This window comes from Balaenoptera ricei, chromosome 13 (genome assembly GCF_028023285.1).
Source record: "Balaenoptera ricei isolate mBalRic1 chromosome 13, mBalRic1.hap2, whole genome shotgun sequence".
NCBI classification, from domain to species: Eukaryota; Metazoa; Chordata; class Mammalia; order Artiodactyla; family Balaenopteridae; genus Balaenoptera; species Balaenoptera ricei.
The window spans coordinates 66872829-66890757 of NC_082651.1; the positions used below are offsets into that span (position 1 = coordinate 66872829).

The 17929-nt window shown below is 37.6% G+C and overlaps 1 protein-coding gene across 5 annotated transcripts in view; it reads right to left on the reverse strand.

Annotated features, from left to right (window-relative positions):
• Positions 1–281: 281 nt before the first annotated feature.
• PLEKHH2 (pleckstrin homology, MyTH4 and FERM domain containing H2) overlaps positions 282–17929 on the reverse strand; it is a 121696-nt gene continuing 104048 nt past the window's right edge. For 3 of the 5 annotated variants that reach the window (XM_059943463.1, XM_059943462.1, XM_059943461.1), the window contains 6 exons: positions 13215–13356; positions 8000–8145; positions 6800–6929; positions 5934–6020; positions 3720–3857; positions 282–2460 (listed from right to left, as the gene is read on the reverse strand). In XM_059943463.1, coding sequence (XP_059799446.1) covers positions 2281–2460; positions 3720–3857; positions 5934–6020; positions 6800–6929; positions 8000–8145; positions 13215–13356 — 823 coding nt within the window. In that variant the 3' untranslated portion in view covers positions 282–2280. Of the gene's footprint in view, positions 2461–3719; positions 3858–5933; positions 6021–6799; positions 6930–7999; positions 8146–13214; positions 13357–17929 lie in introns of those variants that run through there. The other 2 variants (XR_009506593.1, XR_009506594.1) reach the window with 2 other exon arrangements.

The following is a 17929-nucleotide window of genomic DNA, read 5'->3' on the forward strand; positions in this document are numbered from 1 at the left end:
ATTTGACTTTAAGGACACACACAGAAATCTAGAGCATTTAAAATAAAATTTTAGACACAGTCCAATCAACTTACCCATAAGGAGCTTATTATGAAATCATGGGAGAACCCCATGATTTATACATATTGTATATCTGTCAATATGCATACATACATATGAAACTTACAATTTGCCAAAACAGCTTCCTTTTATATGGATAAAACAAAGCAACACAGAAGACAAAGCATGAGTGCAAGAGAAGGAGGTAATAACTACCATTTTCAATAGTAGTACACCTCAGCTTTGACAATGAAAACATTAGGTATTTCTTGAAGATTATTCAAAAGATAATGCTTGAAATGGGTTTTGTAAATCATTTATTATGATTGAAAGGGAAGAAAATGATAGGAGACAAATATTACAATTAAACATGTAACATTATTCTCTTGTAACCAATCATAATAACATACTTTGAATTTTTTAAATGGCTATATGAAAGTAATTTCCCAGAAAATAAAATTTTCACATCATCAGTTACAGAAAATTGATTTCTTTCCATCAAAATATTTTATCTCTGCTCTATCAAAAATAAATGCCAAGTCTAGGGTACTACCATTTAAGCTAAGCCTTCACTACTTGTTTAAATTAGATTTTGGGGGGGCTTACCAGATGGTGAACTAACTATTGCCTGAGAATAAAGTCCTCACACATATGTAACAGCTCTGCCAAGCCTGTGGCTCACCAACTAATGATTATTACATGGTTTTCTGGGAACTCAGAAACTACTGTATCCCAGCCAAAAGGCTCCTGAGAGTCATCTCAGACTGGTAACCAATTTATTCTCAAAAATTAATTTGCTTACCCAGTGAGTGGTTGTGGTTCAAAAGATTTAGGAGAAATAGTAAACGGCAATCTATTTCTATGGGTTTTTTTTTACCTTTGTCACTACCAATAAAGCAAAATCTTACTTGATCAGTATATTTCTTGGCTCTGTCCTTTCGAAGGATGCTAACATGGGATGGAACATTTTTAAAAGGCTTACTGTGAGAAAAGTACATTGCCATAAGGAGAAAGCAGCAAAAAAGAAAACATGAAGGCTCTGCCAACAAATTAATTCAGCAGCTAACTTTTTTTTTTCCAATTGGTTAAAAAAATACCATACACAGAGTGATAAATATACATCCAAAATATAAATATAAAATATCCTACACATAAATAAAATTAAGTATACTCATGATTACTATTTCAATTAAACATTTTTGCAATATAATTTTCATGTCTTATCACAGTTTCATTTTTATCATGAATAATAAGTACTTTATTTTGACACAAACCGGAAAGTACTGACCACTTATGTAACCTAGTAAAGTAATACGTTTCTAGACTCTTTCAACTAAAATTTACCTCCTTTGACAGAAGAGTTACTTTCTCTTTCTTTTTAAAAAATATTTTTTGGGAATTTATTTTCAAACTATAATTAAAAAGGACTGTATGAGGCAAAGCTTTAAGAATGGTCTTTGTTTTCATAGATATTATTACTTAACAAAGCAAGGTCAAGATGGCCCAGCACCAATGCAATGAAATGTGGGCAATATCCCAGAGAACTTGGGTTATGTTGACAGCCAAAGAATGTCAGGAATCACTGTCTCATTTTAAGTTTTACACTCCAGTGATCTGAAAAGGTGACAGGGTACACTTTCTAAAACCACATAGGAAGTTCTGGTTACCTAGCTCCTGTTTTCTCACACAATGATTCATAGGGCCAAAAGACACTGCACTTGCTCTAAAATTTACCCTTCAACACCACCCTGCAGCTGTTTCTTAAACTGTATACTCTACTTCTTTCTAAACACCATCTCATTAATTAAAAGCACATTTAATTACAGTACTTAATTTTTTGGCAATGAGCATTTCCAAATAATCAACTGGTTTGCCAAATGAGAGTTTGGAAAAACTCCCTTGAATCTCACTTTCTAAAGATTGTTAGAATATTTTTTTAAAAAAGAGAAAAAAGCCTTGATGTTTCTGATGGCAAAGGAGAAGGTGATGGGAAAAAATGACAAATTCTAACCCAGTTAAGCTAAGAGAAAATCAGCACGTGGGAAAATCTGTGTTTAGGTCTTATTACTAGCATTCATTTGAATATTTATGAATCAAATGAAAGAGAGTAACCCTCATTATTTTTAAAGAATGGACTACTACTGTGTGTGTGCCATGCTGCCAGGATGTAAATGAACTTATTTGGAGCTGATGCAGCCATTGGTTAGAGGACAGGGAGTGAATGTTCAGGCCCCTGAGCTTTCAGAGTAAAGTGGGGCCTTTGGTTGGTCTGCTTGACAGAAGGGGCTGGCTTCCCAACACCCTGGCTTGAGGACCCTGGGTCCGAGCTGAGAGCAGCGCTGGAGCAGACAGGTGGTGAACTGCCTTCTGCTGATAGAAGTTGTTTATGTAGCTGGCAATCAAAAGAGTGATTTCAAGAATCTAAAACAAGAAAAATGGAATTGTTATTCTCCTGAGAAGTTCTCATCACTTCCAACAGAGAGTGAAGGGTTGGCCATGGGTGGTCTCCATCTGCAAGTGCCCGGGCTACCAGATTTCCCTTTTAACCAGATCAAGCAGCACAGTACAGTTGATCCTTGAACAACACAGGGGTTAGGGGCCCCAACACTCTAAGCAGTCAAAAATCCGTGCATAACTTTACAGTGCCCCTCTGTAGCCACGGTTCCTCTGTATCCGCGGTTCTACATCCATGGATTCAACCAATCATGGATTGTGTAGTAATGTAGTATTTACTACTGAAAAAAAATCCATGCGTAAGTGGACCCGTGCAGTTCATACCCATGTTGTTCAAGAGTCAACTGTACTTACATGTTCAGCACCATCAAGGCACTGACCTATTTTCCCATTCTTTAAACCAGCAGAAAGTGATACTTGAAAAAAAAAAAATCAAATTTAGTGGCACTATTAGAAAATGTGACAGTAGTACAATTCTACCAGTTATCCAAAAGCCACATTTGTGAATACATGAATAAGAAATTCAGTGTATTATATCAACTCTTTAAACTAAAGCACTGAGTGTGCCATGATCTTCTACACTTACTATCTGACTTCACTTAAGTATAGATTTAATTAAGAAACATATATGCCATTTTTAAAGTTTCAAATTCTAAAAAAGTAGTCTCTTTTAGTTGAGAATTTTAAGACAAAGTCTTAGAAAAATTAATTTCTCATTCTTTTTCCTAAAATCAGAGTTACATGTTAGAATGCAGCCCTTTTATTTATTGCTTTTACTTAGAGACATTAAAACTACACAGTTTGCTAAAAATAATAAAGAAACAAGTATGCCTTAATTTTAAAACCTCACTCTTCTCACTAATGAGTCTATAAAGTGAATTACTCCAAGTAAATAAGGTAATGTGTATAAAGTACCTGACAATAACAACTTATGCCAGGACCACTTATTTTGAACTTTCTGTATACCAGGCACTGGGCTATAAATACTTTACAATTCCCTCATTTTATTCTTAATCCAGAAAAAAAAAAGGTAGCACCATAGCATCATACCATTTTTTAGATGAAGAAACCAAGGTTTAGAAAGATGAGGTAAGCCAGAATTTGGACCAATGGTTGTTTGATTTTAAGTAGTCTGTTTTCCCATGAGGAACTTACTCTTTGCACAATACATGTTTTAGTATGAAAAAAACTAGCATAAAAAAGTTAGCACAAAGCCTTCTACTCACCTTGGGTTTTGCCATGGCAAAAAGTAATTTCTCTGTTGGTTTGTCCTTTGAATGTGCATTGTTAATGACTATCATAAAATCATCTTGATAACCTCCAAAGGTCATTAGACTCTTGTACACATAGCTGATTATTAACCTCTTCGAAGAGAAATAAAAGTAAGTATGTTATACAATCTTTATTTTCAAAGAAAGATGAGAGATGATTAATAACATGTATCTCCATTAAAATGATGATGTGGTCAACCAACTGCAGATGGAAAATATGTTTTAAAAATTCCATAAAGTTCCAAAAAGCAAAACTTGAACTTGCCGTGCACCAGCAAATATTTACATAGCATTTACACTGTATTTGTCCTTAAGATTTCTATCTGTCTGTCTGTCTATCTATCTATCTATCTATCTGGTTGAACCATATGAAACTGATGCTTTTTAAGGTAAAAAATGGTCAAATATTGGCAAATCCACATAGTTCACCCTGATATATAAACTTTGATATATGTAAACATAAACAGTATCATGCATACTACTTCTTTTTTAACATTCTGCTTCTTTTAACTTAACATGTTATGAACATCCTTCCATGACAACAAATGTACTTGTATAACATTTTAAATGATTTTATAGACATTTATTTGGATTTTATAGACACATAGACATTATTTAACTAATCTCCTATTGAAGAATATTTAAGTTTTTTTTATTTGTTACTATCTTAAACAATACTCCAATGAATATTTTGGGACATATTTCATAATACACATAGCCTAATTATTTCTTTGGTTATAAACCTCAACAGCTGAAATTGCTATCTCAAAAAAGTAAATCTTTCCAAACTCAAAAAGGTTATACCCATTTACATTCCCAGCATTACAGTCTTGCTAACACAGGATATCATCATTCTTTTGACGCTCTGCCGATCTGATTGGTGAAAAGTAGAATCTCACTGTATTAAACTGAACTTATTTGATTGATGGTGAGATTAACATTTAAAAATACATTTATTGAACATTAGTATTTCTTCTGTGAGTTGCCTCAGCCCATTTGTCTATTGGTGTGTTCATCATTTCCTTACTGTTTGATAAGACATCCACATTCATAAAGGATACCAACCCTTCATCATACATGCAGCAAATATTTTTTCCCAATGTGTTACTAAAACAATTTAAAAATTATAAGTCAAAGATGTACAGACTAAAAGGAAAGGAATCTGCGTATCTAATGATTAGCTTGCAAGATTCTGAGCAGACCATCCTAGCACTGAACACCTCTAGTGCTGCAGGCTGGCAATGTCTACTTCCTGACCTGCATGTCCATCTCGCTGGATCTAGGAACTGGTTTACTTAGCTAAGGTAACTCAATAGTCGTGTACTATTTCTGTTGACTTTAAGTCACTGACTTTATATAATCTATCTTCAGATTATCTAGTCAAGAACTAAAAGGCATTCAGGAAACATAAACGCCTTCAAAAAAGTTTTTCAGCAATTATAAGGAGAAACATTTACTATAACACTAAAGGATAACCTCGTTTCCAAGAAATTCTCAGTGATCCTGACTATAGCCACAAGTAGGAGAGCCCACTACACCTACCAGGTGAATTTAGCAATCCTTGCCTACCAGGTTAAAAAAAAAAAAAAAAAAGAACAAAAATTTAAAAAGTACTCTGATACATATAAAATATGATAGAAAATAAAGTAAATTTCAGATAAATAAATGAATAAATAGAAATCACAGTTTGACTTTATATTTAATCATGTAAAAAGCTCTAAGATACTGTCTATGTACAAATGAACTGGTAATTGATATTATGGGATAGTATAGAAATTGTTATAGAAGGCTTCGTGAAACTGAACTTAAAACTTTGGTAACTAAAGTTTCTACCTTAATGTTATCTTCAACAGTTTCATTTTACACAGGAAGCAATCTTCCAAACACAATAAATGAACAGTCATTTTACAAATACAACCATGATTGCAATTTAGTCATGGTATCTTAATATTTTTCTCATACACAATATATAACCTGTCTAATCTTGATTTAAAAGATTAAATTGTAACCATAGTTATAGTTGTAAAATGACTATTCATTATATAGTATTAGGCAGAGTGTTTTCTGTGTATGAGAAAAGTCAGATTAAGATATCATTACCTTCTGTTTACAGTACACTGAGCAATGGAAATAGTTGACTCAATGCAGAACTTAAGGATTTAATCTTACCATGGAGTTGTATTCTAAGATGCTTAAACCATCCTCGTGTATAGCCAGCCACATGAAAGTACTTCCAAGTGATGATGGGGTTATGGGCTATGAAGAGGTGAAAATACATTACATAATAAATGCTAAGCAAAATTACAGAAATATTTTTCAGTGTAAATGCAATGCAGCATTTGCAATAACACAACAACATCTTATTATTTAAAATCTCACCTGGGGAGCAGGCAGTGTGGTATAATGGAAAGAGGAGTGAATTAGCAGACCTGGGTTTGAGACCCAGATCTGCCATTTATTAACGTGTGCATTTGGACAGGCCTCTTAATCTAACCCCCAGCAGGTTTCATCTCTCCTTCTTCAGTGTTCCTGCATCACTCTGTTCATGTCACCCTTAACCATATTCTCCACACAGTAGGTGTTTCCAGACCTATTGCAATACTGGTTGTGAGTTCCTGGAAGTGTGAGTACAATCTATCTGAAACCATGGGCTTATGTATCCCTAGAGCTTAGCTCAAAGTTTGGCAAACAGAATTCATAAATACTAAATGAATGAGCAAATGAGTGAGAGAGTAAATGAGTGGATGGATGAATGAATAAAGAGAAGAAAGCAGAGTTCAGCTGTTGTCTTCAGTCTAACGATTAAGCCTACTGAGTGTAAGAAATGATTTACGGTACGGGGAAGTGGAACGGAAGGGAAAAGACAGAGACGCTGATGGCTTTCCTGCCCTTTCCTTAGTGTCCCTTCATGGTTTTCTTTAAATTGTTGGAAATTTCCTTATGTTCTTTTAAAAAGCCAAATGTACTAAACCTGGGGTTACTCAGGTTATCACTTTATATTTTACTGAACTGAATAGCCCCCCATTCTTTCTTACTTTTGCAAGAAACAATTTGGCACCAAAGAATGGCCACTTCCTGGCTACTGTCAAATAGATTCGCACACAATCAGCAGCACTGTGTCCCCGGAGGGCCATCCATCTGGTTGACAGTCGCTGGCAAAGCTGCCTAAAAAAAGAAAAGAACAAAAACAAAAACACAAAACAAAAGCACATAAACAGTGTATCATCCTCCCAAGATAAAGCTCTCCTTGAGCCGATCCTAAGCACCACCGGGAGACATACTCACAACCTAGGTGAAGCTGTTGTTTTGTGAGTCCCATCTCACCACTGTCTACCCCTTGTCCTTTTTGTAGCATTCCTTCCACCAAATTCTCGTACGGTTAGTGCTCTCAGTATGTATGACCTAAGTTCCCCGCTCCCCACCCCCTTTAGGTAAAATTTTAAAATCTGATAAGCTAACATCAAACCTTCGCATAAATTAGTTAAAAAGGTAATTTCTCATGGGAATAACTTTCATTTTTAAAGAAAAGTACAAGAAGTCAAGACTGAAGAATGAAGCCCCAACAGTGGAATTTTAGGTGCTACCACTCCTGGTTTGGAGAGATGCTGGCTGCAGGGGAAACCTCTTAAACAAAAGCACGAAGGCAACCACTTATTCTATACAGACAACAGACTGATCTCAAATGTTTCTGTTTTGGAAAAATTCATGGTGAATTGGATTTGCCTCTATTTTGAATCTACAGCTTTTCTTTATATGGTCTCAAAAATCAAAACTCCAAATTAGTTCAGTTTAATTAAAATTTTATATTATAATAAAAAAATCTTGCATAAGAAGATAGTTTATTTTTATTCCAATTTGTTTATAATGGAATACCCTAAGAGATAAAAATTTTTTGGTAAACACTTCATAAAATTAAACACCTTATTAGCCAATTTTTTCCTTTTCTTTATTAGCACGATTAATTTGGACAAGAATGAATAAGGTCAAATGAAAAGTAGATCTTCTAAATTAAGGTAGATTTTTTTCTCATTAAAAAAAGTTTAAATCTAGATACTACAGTTTCTAGGCACATCTTAAATAAAAAGAACTATAACCTCTTGGTATTCAACAGTATTTTAAAAATCCTGAGAAAATTGTTATGTACAATTTTTTTCATCTTTAAAATTTGAACAGAAAAATGTCACTGAAAAACTAGTGTGCATCTGCCTTTTCAAGAGTTACAAATAGTTCTTTACCTTAACTGTTCTTCAGAAGAGTCATCTCTATACCTTTTAGGATAAAATTTCTCTATGAGTTGTTTTATAGTTTGATTTGCTTTGCAATGATTAGTAACATGCCCTGCGGGAGTAGAAAAAGGTCTTTCAAAATCTCCAATCTCCACCTAAGTGGAAACCCAAAAAAGAGAAAATACAGGATATTAAAAAAGAATTTTAAGAAAGAAAATTAGTTTTTTTTCTAAACATTCTTTATACCATACAATATATAAATCTATTTGTCATGATTGTGTGATTATGGAATTTATAATCATATATAAATACTATTATTTAAATTTAAATTTCATTTGAAGTCTAATTATGAAAAAAAATCTATAATTTAAACATTCCAGTTTCATTTCTACATTAATCACTCTAGGTTAATATCTGGTAGTATTTGCTAAAGGTCACTTACTCTACCATTGCCTGTAACAGCACCAGACAATTTTTCATTTTTAAGGTACCATTTTGGTTGATAATAGTAAGGCAAAATAGAAGTTAGAAGTGAAAAATTAAAAAGTTATAAAGCTATGAAAAATCTTTAAAAAGTATTACTTGGACTTTTTCAGGATCTCTACCGAACATCATGGGAGCAAGTACTATTTTCTCATTACTTTCTTCCTAGATTTTCTCCATAAATGTTACTGTATTCATCCCCTCAATCTATTATTCTGTCATTTCTGGAAATAAAGCCCTTCATTCCCCCTTTTCCCTGAATGAAACAATGTTCAATCCTTACTTCCATTAACAGGCTACACAGATGCCATCCTCTACCAACCCATCCAACCACTCACCCATCCATCTCTCCATCTACTCTCCCACCCATTCATTCACCCAAACCTACACTGAGTCCCTGTTATATGCCGGGCACTGTGCTAATTTATATGAGAAAGAAAAAAGTTGAACATAGTTCCTATCCTCAAAGAGTTTACTGTCTAGTAGGGGAGACTGAAGAACAAATAAATACTGGTGATAATCTGTGTTAAATGCTTTGTATAGGGTACCAAAGAGGGCTCAACAAGTGAGATGGGGTGGGGGACATACTGAACATCCACATCCTTACCTAGAGTACTCCCCAGCAAGCAGATGGAGGGCTCCATCAAGACTGGGATGGTCTTACAGAAAGCCCTGGGTCTCCATCTCAAAAGGGCCCTCTGCCTCCAAGTAAGCTGTTAGCACAACCAGCCTCTGAGATTCTGACCCCTGTGACTTCCCTTATCTAGTTCTTAATCTGACCAGCTACCGTCTAAATTCCTCAGCTGAGCTTTGCCCTTACAGTCTATTCTTATGACTTTCTAGTTTCCTTGACCTGGTCCCTTATTTGATGGTTTCTTGGCTTGGCTTTGCTGTTCAGTTTTTTCACCCGCATCTCCTATCTAGTCAGGTATCATCTTAATTTCCTCACACCAAATAAAAGTTGAAGATCTGCTCTTCAAATATATCGAAATCCTTCCCCCAGAGCAAGCTTTTCATTGTCCCCACCTATCACCAGGCAGTACTCAGCACAGCTAGCTGTGAACCCTTAGACCAGGATTTAACCTCTAAGGATATGGCAGTTGGACAAACAATAGTTACAAACATAGGGGCCATTTAAGGCAAGCTTGGCTGTTAGGGAACCCTGTAGTGGGATATTCAAGCTGAGGGTCTCCCTCTCTGGCTCCTGGCATACTGTGTGGCACAGAATGAGCACAATAAATGTTTGGAGAATCAACTCCAAATGTTTGGAGAATCAACTCAGATAATCCCCAATATGCCTCACATCAACATGACCCCTTACCAGACACCATGTACAGCAATCAGAACATCAGCTCCAAGAATTTTCTGATTAAGACAGAGAATATCAACAAGGACCTACAGATATGCAAATCTACAACAGAAATAACTATTTTCTTCTACAGGGCTCAGATTTCCTTAGCATATTTCATTTATCTTCACAAAAACTACTCTGAGGAAGAGACGAGAGGTATTATTTAATTTTCCTTTTGTAGATAGAGAAATTATACTTTTTAGTTAGTAATATGCTCAGAATTTTCTAGGTGTATGGTTTTACCTTTCTACCCCTTCTGAAAATTCACCTAAAAAATATTAGAAGTGTGTATCTCCAAAGGATATGATAATTTTTCTTGGAGAAGCTTTCCCCATAAAATTAAAAAGTAAGAAGATGAACTTAAATTTTAGCAAAAATAAGAGTGATTTTAACAGAGCATCTGTGCCTTTAGAGAACCAAAGCCTAGAATGGCATGTGATAGGAAATCATTCCTAATCCTATCACCAAGAAAAAATGTGACCTAGTTCTCATTTCTTCAGCTTTTTATCACTTGCAAAAAGGGAACACTCAGTGTAGCACTAAACGCTTTAAAGTCTGGATGACCATAAAATTGTTATGAAAGTAAACTAAATTATCAACTAGTCATTCATCCAAGAACAGTTATGGAGAATGGACTGTGTGTAAGGCACTGTGCTAGATACAAAGATGAACAGAGAGAGCCCTTGCTCTCAGGAAGGCCCCAGTCAGTGGTATAAAGCAGAAACAAATAACTAAAAATAAACCACTGGGGTCAGGACAGTAATAGATACGTGCAGGGCATTACAGAAACCCCAAGAGGAACATTTAACCCATCCAGGCAGAATTCAAGAAGGTTTTCCTGGAATGAGTGACCCCTAAGATGAAAATTAAAGGATAAGCTGAAGTTAACAGGTAGAGGCATGGGAGTAGAGGTGTTCCAAGAAGAGGAGACAAGTAAAGTTTAAGAGGCAAGAAGAAGTGAATCATATACAACTCAGGACCATAAAGTTCAAGGTAGAGAGTATTAAAAGATAAGGCTGGAGAGGCAGGCAGAGTTTAGATCATGACAGTCCCTCCATGTAAAGAGAATGACACAGCTAGATTCACATTTTTGCTGTATCTCCATTCCAGTCACTGTATATTACTGCTACCTGACAAACCACCACGGCAGTTTCTAGGCCCAGACCTTAGAAAATGGCAGCTTCCACATCTTGTCTCTTCTGGGACAGCTCTTGCCACCCCACCACCATTCTGTGAGGAGCACAAGCAACCACTTTAAGAGGCCACGAGTAGGTCTTCCGGCTGACATTCCCCAGCAGAAGTTCCAAGTAAGAGCTGGCATCAGCCACAAGAGGTGTGAGTGAATGAGTCTTCAGATGATTCCAGCCCTCAGCTATAGAGTCACAACCAGTCTACAAGCTATGCCAGCTGATGTCATATGAAGCAGAGACAAGCTGCCCTTATACATCTCTGCCCAAATTGTTCTTTTGAGCCGAGTCTTGGAGTCATTTGCTATGTAGCAATAGGTAATTGGAACAATCTCTCTAGATTCTGCATGGAGGATAGAAGTGTGTGTGGGACCAGACCAGAGAAAAACACATTAGTTAGAAGCCTGATGCAGGAGAGCAGGCAGGATGTGATGATGGTCTGAACCATAGCAATGGTGGTCAGCATGGAGAGGAGGGAACAGAGTTAAAATGGGCAGGGCACATTTTAACTGGGGGAAAGGGAGACAGGGAGGGCAGAGTCAGTGATGATTCCTGGATTTGAAGCTTGCTTGGCGGACTGAATGGAGGCAGTGAATATGCAAAATGTGAAGGAAAAGAAGGGAAGATGATTAGTTCCTGATATGTTGAATTTAAGGAGCCCGTGAAAGAAATATGAGCTGGAGAGAAAAGATTTGGGAATCATCAGCACAGATGGTAGATAAGAGAATGAGTAAGATGTCCTGGGATGGTATGTAGAGTGAGAAGACTGAAAACCCTGGGGAATCTAAGCCAATGACACATCATTTTCCCTTAATTAACCTGTGCAGAGACCCAGATGGGGTAGAGACTGTGGGTTGTCTCTTATGACCATTCTCTCCTTCTTTCTGAATAATAAAAACCTTGAATTTAGCTGGGCTCATTGCTGCCCAGCTAAGACCACATTCTCCAGTCTCTCTTGTAGGTTGGCAAGGTTGTGTGACTTAAGTTTTGACAGAGAAACATAAATAGAAGCGTTCTGTGTAACTGCTGGGAAGTTTCTCAAAAGCAGGAGGGCATGCCCTTCTTCAGTCCTTCCTCCATTATGATGCCTGGAACACTGATGTAATGGCTAGAGCCCTGGCAGACCTCCAGGACCGTGAAGATGACAGCAGAACAGAGGGCAGGATAAAGCGCATGCCCCTAATGCCTGTAGAGGCGCCAGCATGCCTATCTCTCGCTGGGAGGGGCAGATTCCCCCCGCCCCTGCACCCCTCTAGAGTTCTTCTAGCTGGTCTAATAATTAAACTGACACAAGACAGATTAACAGGAGAAAAAAAACCAATTGAACGCACAGAGGTCTCATAGAAATGGGACCCCTGAAATGACCAAAGCAGGCTGTTTATACATCATTTTTAGACAAAGAAACAATTATTTATGAAGATTTAACAAAACAAAGGGGTTTGTGCTTGGGATAGCAGATTAGTGAAGAAGCAACAAAGTTTGTTTATACAGCTTTCTTAGCCTTGAATTCCCTAACTCTGTTGACAAGGATGCTTTTTATCCTCCTGGTAGAGGGAGGATACTTTCACATGGGAGATTTATTTCCTGCTTTTAGGGGAAAAGAGGGAGGTCAGAGTGTTTTTTTAAATATATATCATTTTTTTTCACCAGTTGTTTCTCAAGTACTTTAATTAAAAATAATCAATATGCCACTGAGGCATATTTGGGGGCACACTGCCCTTGGCCCCAACACTCTCCATATGAGAGACAAATAACACTTCCATTTTAACTGTCATTATTGATTTGCATGCGTGTGTGGTTTACAGCCAAGTTAACTTAATTGATACAATAGGTAAATAAAAGAAAGTGCTTTAGCTTTTTGGAAGACTGATCCTATTTGATTACTGAACGATTTTAGCATGGCAACCGCAACCCCACAGCTCGACACTCAAACTCCTTTATTAAATGCAAAGCCTAGTGGGATATTTTCAAGAGATTAAGAAACTAGATTCCCTTTATGGAATATTGTCTCATTCTACATCACCGCAATTGTCAGCAATGGGAGTCAGGCTGCAATTACAATGCCTGTAATTTTTAAGGTGTTAATCACAGCAAATTGAATTTAAAGAATTACGAAAGGTATATTGTTTTACTACATTTAATTCAGTGGAGAAATTAGTATTTTATCATTACAAAACATCGCTCTATATAACATGGAAGTTACCTGAGCTAAAAGAGCTGCCATTTCTAATGCCAGGTCCCTGTTCAGAGGAAAAAGTCCATTTACTATTTGATCATTTGTCTGATACATTAACAGCAGCTTTTCTCTATCAGTCTCTCCACGAGCTTGCATTGAGAAATATAGTCTGCAAAAAAAAGAGGAAATTTTTCATTAAATGATATACTTACAAAGGAAAAAAGTAAAGAGAAATCCAGAGGACTGATATGGGGTTGCTCTAACAATAGTTCTCTCAGTGATACAAACTTAGACCATTACTATCTGTTAATGACCTCTATTTCTATTCTTTATAAGTTTATCAGCAAACTGAGGAAAAACTGCTTTGAAGTTGAGGCTGAAGGATGCTTCAATGCTACCTTTATGCCCTGAAATACCTTAATACCTTAGGTGTTACTGAGGAAGGACCTCAGACACCAGTGGGCTGTATAAACCCAGTTTTCAAAACATCCATGATCTTTCCTAAACGCCTTGGACACACCAGGGAATAGAAAATGAAGGTTTCAATTCAAAATCAACATCGAATGGTCAAGTGGGGCAGTTTTCTCTGGGAATCTAAAAGATAATATTTGCACATTTAAATGTTTTGACTTTTTTTTGCCACATTCTGATAAACAGCCTTAGGATCTCAACAATAGTTTACATGTTATCATTATTACTTGTTGAAACATGACATGACTTTTGTTCGCCTAGGTCTTCCTCAATTCAGTGACCCCTCTGTGTTTAATCACTGTGCTGTTTCTTTGTATGTGAGGTTTCTGGGGCTCTGATTCCAGGCTGCAGGGCAGGCACAGAGCACTGTACACGCTGTAAATGCTGTGACAGTGGGGTGGGTAAGCAGCACCGTGAGGTACCTTAATATTGTCATGGCAACACAGCGGCAGGAAAACAGAGATTTAGATCTGGCATTTGTTAAGTGTGTGCTCAATTAGCTATAACTGGATTTCCAGCCTTTTTTCCCCTATCCACTTGATGATAGGGAGAGGACACCCTATCATCAGTTACGGAATCTTTCGTGGTAATTACCTCAAATAGCAAGGAATGAGAGGGCAGCAGGTCAGAATCTTGGGGGAAGCACAGGGGGTGTACTTTGAAAAGCTCTTCCTCCCCATCATTCTGATTATTCTTTCCGTTCACGCCAGCTTAAGAATCACTGGCCTGGGCCATCATTCAGAGTGGTTTCTTGATAAAATAATTATCTGTGACTGCATGATGGTAAATTGTTAACTGGTAGGAGAATATGGCTGGGCAATAGAAATAGATTCTAAATTCAAAATGGTGTTAGCAAAGGGATATAAAATAAAGAGAATAAAGTTTAAGATGAAAGCCCTCCCTTTCTGGCATGTGAACGTTTTTGTACTTAGCTTATTTTCTCCACTTGAAGTTAAGAACTATGTCTTATTCATCACTATAATGCCCTAGAGTTTTTTTTAGCTAAGTGTTAACCACTGGAAGGTTCTCAGTAAAAGTTTGAATTAGTAATACAGCTAGGAGGGAAAAAAGAACCTGTAGTTCAAATGGCTACAGGCAAGAAGAGCTAAAGTGCATTTTCTATCATTTCTGGCATGCCAGTAAGACTGCACCTGGGAAGGGAAAATGAAGCACTATAGGCACAAAAGAGAAAAACAATTCCAGACACACATATAGGAACACAACCTGTAGGAATCACATGCTCAAGCCCCTAATGGAACAGTTTGGGCTCCAACAGCTATATAGGGATTTGGAGAGAATGTGGAGAGGAACTCAAGAGTCACAAAAATGATCAAGAAGTCAGAAAATCAAATCCACAGATCTTGAACAGGAAAGGTGCCGGGGTTACATGATCTGAGTCTCTCCCAATATGACCAGCTTCCAGCTGCTCTCCAATCCTAAAGGGGCCTGACGCAGAGAAAGGGGCTTCTGTCACAGCAGAGAGGGCACACGTTGGAAGGCAGGGGCATTCCCAAATGCCCACCTCGTCACTTGACATCCAGGAAGCTGAACACTGTGGGATGGAAATCACGCCACTATGTGGACCAGTATCAGCAAACACACTGCTCCAAGTTCAGCAGAGCTCTCGGCACTGCTGGGTAATCCTTTTGCTCGCCTCCAACCGGCTCCATATTTCAGTCCTCAGAGCATTTATTTCCTACTGTTGCCTTTCTCATCATCACGTAAACTTACTGAGGAAGCAGCGTGCCTTCACTCTCCATTTACCTTCCTTCCTTCCTCTGTCCACCATGGTCTGCTGATAACACTACGAAATCTGCAATTGTGACGCCCCTTCCCTGTTCTCCTCCGGCCTCTATGGCTACCACAAGTCCTGTGCTCAGAAGTCACCACTCTGCGAAGCCTTCCTCTCTGTTCCCACAACAGCCTGTAAATGGACATGCTATATTCACAATAAGAGCGAATATCGCTGGGGTATCTACTATGTGTTAGGCTCTGATCCAAGTGCTTTACATTTGCCAACATTTAGTCCCTCAGGCAACCCTAAAGGTAGGTACTGTTTTCATCTCCACTTCACGTAGAGGGACCTGAGGCACAGAGATGGTGAGTGACTTGTTCAAGGTCACAGAGTGAGTGGGGGAGCCAGGATTCTAACCCAGCAGTTTCTCTCCAGAGCCCATGTTCTTCACTACTCTGTTATACTGTCACTGTTACAGCATTAGTCACATTGCTAGAATTCATGTCTGTCTCTCCCTATAAACTGTAAGATTTCTAGAGGGTAGGAAAATTCTATTCACCTTTGAATCTCTAGGGCTTCAACAAGGCCTGGCACAGGCAGACACTGGACAAATGTTTACGGCATGAATGGATAAATGAATGGTGGTGAGAATTGTTAAATATGGAAACTATTTGCCAAAAAACCCTGAAAAATCCCTTCTGTAGCCTTGGGTAAATGAGTTAACTCTCTAAAGCTTCAGTTTCCTCATCTGTAAGATGGAGATTAATGATAACACCTACCTCGAGGTGTTGTTAGGATTAAATGAGATGATGCATATAAACAGCTCAGCACAGGGCCTGGCATGTAGTAAGTGCTCAATAAATATTGGTGGTAGTTATTATTATTACTATTATTATGATGATGAGTCTTCTCTAGAGGTCTTTAGAATCACAAGAGTCTCTTCATACTAGAATTTTTTTTTTTTTTTTTTTTTTTGGTGTGAACACAGCTGGAAGAAATGGGATAAACTAGGTGACCTGTTAAGAGGCTTCTTGGCTTAGGATCCAATGGATATATGGGTGCTCTTACAGTCAGCTAAAGGTAGCAGAGATGCGAATGTTAAACTATGTTCCAGAAAACAGTAACAAAGAATTATTGAAAATAATCTTTTGTTTCAAAGCGGGGAGAAGGAAGAGTTGTTCTCTGTAGAGAAAGACCCTTGCCAGTTTTGTTTTGTTAAAAACACGCTTTGATTTTGCAATTTCAAATAGACAGTAAGACACCAAATTAAATAAGTGGCTTAAATATGAATAGAATTTAAACGTTAGTTACCAAATGGTTTTCTATGAGATCAAGTTCAAAACCTATTAATTAGATCCTTAACCCCTAAATCTAAGTAATTAAAATTCCATAACTTACTAAATATAAGCAAAAATTCCATGATAAAGAGAGCTGATGCTTTAGTTTTGCTTATTACAGTGCTGCCTGACAGACGAAGAATCAAGTCCGCAGCTGCATGATAGGTCACAGCCAGCTCCCCTCCTAACTGTGTCACTGGAAATTAGGGCTCATTGTCTAAGCTATTTTACACATGTGCAAATCACGACCACATTTAGAAACAGTACTTTCTCATAGCTGTGGCTATCCAGCCATTTCAGACTTCTGTTAAAAATTAAACGTTATGATCGAGTTGTTTTTTTCTGATGTCAAAGATATTGTCATAAAGCTTTGTTGTTGTTGTTAACAAGGTGTTGTGTTATTCATGACTGTCTTTGTCCTTCCTGGTGGTGTTTGCTAGACTTGGCACAGTATTCTTATGTCTTTCAGACCATTTTTCTCCATTTCATCCATTTAATTTTGGTTCCAACTGTGGCCATCACAGTCAAAATCAGTATGTATTCAGCATTCATAAGCTATGCAGTGTTAGGAATAGTCTTAGACATGGACGTAATTCCATTTAGTGCCAAGAAAACCAAATGAGAATTCCTGAACCTCTTCCACATAAAGATATATGGCAGGTCAGGTCCAGGAGCTGGCTTCCTTCCACAAAAGACACAGGCAGCAATATGGACCACTGGACCAGTGCTTCTCAAAACTTAGCATGAGTAAGAATCACCTGAAGAGTTGTTAAAACAGACTCCTGGGACTTATCCCCAGACATTCTGACTCAGTAGGTCTGATATGGGGCCAAATAACTTGCATTTCAACGTGTTTCCATGTGATACTGAAGCTGCAGATCCAGGGCCCACACTTTGAGAACCACTGCTCCAGCGATCACAAAACTAAAATAATCATCTGGAAGGTCCACGTCTTCCAGCTGCTGTTCTTGCCAGTCACCAAAGGGCCACAGATGAAGACTGCCATCAGTGGAGACAGGTTCCTCTGGGAGTACAGCCTATTAGATTTCTAGTATCTAAGTAATCCTGCTTATCTCTACGAATATGAGATTTTAAAACCTTAGATACCAAAGCTTGACAGTTACCTTCTTGTTACCCAGAACTCCTGCGAATCACCTCAGCTCATGAACCCCTGGAACAGAGAAGCTCTAGTGGCTCAA